Source organism: Poecilia latipinna, unplaced genomic scaffold (genome assembly GCF_001443285.1).
Source record: "Poecilia latipinna isolate Pla-1442-1.1 unplaced genomic scaffold, P_latipinna-1.0 Scaffold3690, whole genome shotgun sequence".
Lineage (NCBI taxonomy): Eukaryota > Metazoa > Chordata > Actinopteri > Cyprinodontiformes > Poeciliidae > Poecilia > Poecilia latipinna.
Window position 1 is genome coordinate 30840 of NW_015116306.1, and position 3268 is coordinate 34107.

The window sequence follows — 3268 nt, forward strand, 5'->3', positions numbered from 1 at the left end:
GTGGCGAGAAGCTTTTTCCCTTTGTCAGAGGACAGCTGTCACCATGGAGGATGAGTTTAAGGGATATGTCTGGCCAGCTCAGCGACGAGGGGTCAAGATTCCCGCAAGAAGTGAGGTGGTGATCTGGGGACGAGCTCGAGCAGGACCAGCAGGGACAAACTACTGCGGCCTGGTGGAAGCCCTGGAGGAGCTCAACACTGTCACAGTGGCCCGCACCCTTGCTATCGTCAGAAATGGTAGGCTCCCTGTTCGTCTAAAAAATTGTAATAATTTTCCAGTTACTCTAGGGCGCTACCAGAAGATTGGCCGCCTCTACCAAGTCGACGACGTGGATGTCCATGGAGGTCGAGATGTGGACCTGGCTGTTGATGACAGTGGCGTATTGCAGGTCGGCCTGGTGGAAGCCCTGGAGGAGCTCAACACTGTCACAGTGGCCCGCACCCTTGCTATCGTCAGAAATGGCAGGCTCCCTGTTCGTCTAAAAAATTGTAATAATTTTCCAGTTACTCTAGGGCGCTACCAGAAGATTGGCCGCCTCTACCAAGTCGACGACGTGGATGTCCATGGAGGTCGAGATGTGGACCTGGCTGTTGATGACAGTGGCGTATTGCAGGTCGGCCTGGTGGAAGCTGTGGACACCTCAGGGGAGGGCAACGGCTTCAGCCTAGAAAGACTAGTGGAACGACCAGGTTTAACACCTGCTGAAGCTGGTAAGCTGACCACCTTACTGCAAAAATGGGGGAAAGTGTTTTCCAAGCACGACGAGGACTTTGGTCGGACGGATGCCGTCAAGCACACCATTCCAACGGGAGATGCATGCCCTACAAGGGAGAGATTCAGACCACTGCCGCCACTCTTGTATAAAGAAATGAGGTCCCTATTAGCGGATATGTTGGACAAAGGTGTGATAACTGAAAGTTCCAGCCCCTGGGCTGCACCCATTGTTATGGTCAAGAAAAAAGATGGGAGCTGGAGGTTCTGTGTCGATTACAGAAAACTGAACTCTGTTACTCACAAAGATGCTTTCCCTCTCCCTAGGATTGAAGAGACTCTAACCTCCCTTTCTAAGGCAGAGTGGTTTTCCACTTTGGACCTGGCCAGTGGATATTGGCAAGTTGAAATGGATCCTAAGGATAGAGAAAAGACTGCCTTCACTACACCTTTGGGCCTTTTTGAATTCCAGCGCATGCCGTTTGGTCTTTGCAATGCACCTGCAACGTTTCAGAGACTAATGCAACAATGTCTGAGTGGTCATATTGCTGAGTCCCTGCTTGTATATTTGGATGACATAATTGTCTATTCACCTGATTTTGATACCCACCTGCAGCATCTGGAAGAAGTCTTCATGTGTCTGTGGAAGCATGGCCTGAAGCTGAGACCCGACAAGTGCAACCTGTTCCAGAGAGAGGTGAGATTTCTGGGTCATGTGGTCAACCAGAGGGGAGTTATGCCTGATCCAGACAAGGTGGCTGCAGTTACAGAGTGGGCTGCTCCAAAGTGCATTAAAGAAGTGAGGGCATTCCTGGGCTTGGCAGGCTATTACAGACGTTTCATACAGGGGTTCTCCAAAATTGCACGGCCACTTAATTCTCTTTTAACAGGCATCCCTACTGACAAGAAGCATGGTGCCAAATTAATTGACTGGACATCAGACTGTCAAGCTGCATTTGACAAACTAAAGGAGGCATTAACTCAAGCGCCGATACTAGCTTATGCAGACTATACCCAGCCTTTCAGTCTGTACACTGATGCCAGTTATCATGGATTGGGTGCAGTCCTGGCTCAAAATCAAGAGGGAGAAGAGCGAGTAATCGCTTACGCCAGTCGCAGTCTACACCCTGCAGAGCGAAATGATGCAAACTACAGCTCATTTAAATTGGAGCTCTTGGCACTGAAATGGGCAATCACTGAAAAATTTAAGGATTATTTAACTGGCGCTAAGTTTACAGTGTTTACTGACAATAATCCAGTCGCCCACCTACAGACTGCTAAACTTGGGGCTGTGGAACAAAGGTGGGTTGCACAGTTGGCCTCATTTGATTTTGAGGTGAAGTATCGAGCTGGAAAAGAAAATGTGAATGCAGATGCATTGTCCAGATTCCCCAAGGTTACGACCAATATTGGCTGCGCTGTGGCAGCTGTAATGGATGCAGATGCAGAAGACACAGCTTCACTCGAACTGGGGGAGGACTGGCAGGCCCTACAGGGGGCAGATCCAGACGTACATCAAATACGAGTGTATGTGGAAAAGGGGAAAGCCCCGACTAAGACTGAGCAGGCAGCTCTAAGTGAACCAGCCAAAAAGCTGCTGAAACATTGGAAACGACTCCGCATACACAAAGGGATTCTCTGCAGACATGTGTTTGACTCCTATGTATGTGAGCCCCGTTTCCAGATTGTGTGCCCAGATTCTAAGCGTCAGGAGGTCTGGAGGAAATGTCATGAAGCTACAGCCCACGCAGGAGTGGAGAGGACCCTCACTCATCTGAGGCGCCATTTCTTCTGGCCAGGCATGGAAAAGAGGGTACAGTGTTTTCAGAATGGGTGTGTTGTTTGTAGTCTACAAAAAAATCGTGTAGAACAACGAGCACCTCTTAAGCCGATAGTGGTGTCTTACCCTTTAGAGGTAGTAGCCCTTGATTTTCTCTCGTTGCGCCGACCAAGTGACACTTATCAAAGTATTTTAGTAATGACTGATATGTTCACCCGTTACTCATGGGCTGTCCCTACACGTGATCAAACTGCTCAAACTACTGTTCGTGCAATTTGGTCTCATGTCATTCAACCGTTTGGCTGCCCAGCACGTTTCCATTCGGATCAGGGACCAAATTTTGAATCGGAACTTATGAAAGAACTGTGTAGCTTGTATGGCGTTTCTAAAAGTCGCACTACCCCATATCACCCAGCAGGTAACGGGAGAGTAGAAAGGATGAATCAAACATTATTAAACATGCTTCGTTCACTTGAGGTTGAAAAGCAGAGTAGGTGGCCAGAGCACTTACCAGAGTTGTTGCATGCTTATAACAATGTTATTCACAGTGCTACTGGTTTCGCTCCATCTTACCTCATGTTTGGTCGTCATCTTAGACTCCCGGTTGATTTGAGTTTGGGTGTATTAGATACACAACCCCGCAGGGACTTGCAGGGATGGGTTTTAGAACACCATCAGAAGTTGTCTCATGCTTATGAGGTAGCCCGGAATAAGATGAGTAGTGCAGCAAACAATGAAAAACGGTGTTATGATAAGAAAGCCAAAGCCAGTGCGCTT

General features: G+C 48.3%; 1 protein-coding gene across 1 annotated transcript; it reads left to right on the forward strand.

The window, feature by feature from the left end:
* The first annotated feature begins 6 nt into the window (after window positions 1-6).
* On the forward strand, window positions 7-2977 carry LOC106941474 (uncharacterized). Its single transcript, XM_015024523.1, has 2 exons — window positions 7-710; window positions 1039-2977. The coding sequence occupies exons 1-2, from the start codon at window positions 44-46 to the stop codon at window positions 1053-1055; spliced, it is 684 nt and encodes a 227-aa protein (XP_014880009.1). The 5' UTR covers window positions 7-43; the 3' UTR covers window positions 1056-2977.
* Window positions 2978-3268: the final 291 nt, after the last annotated feature.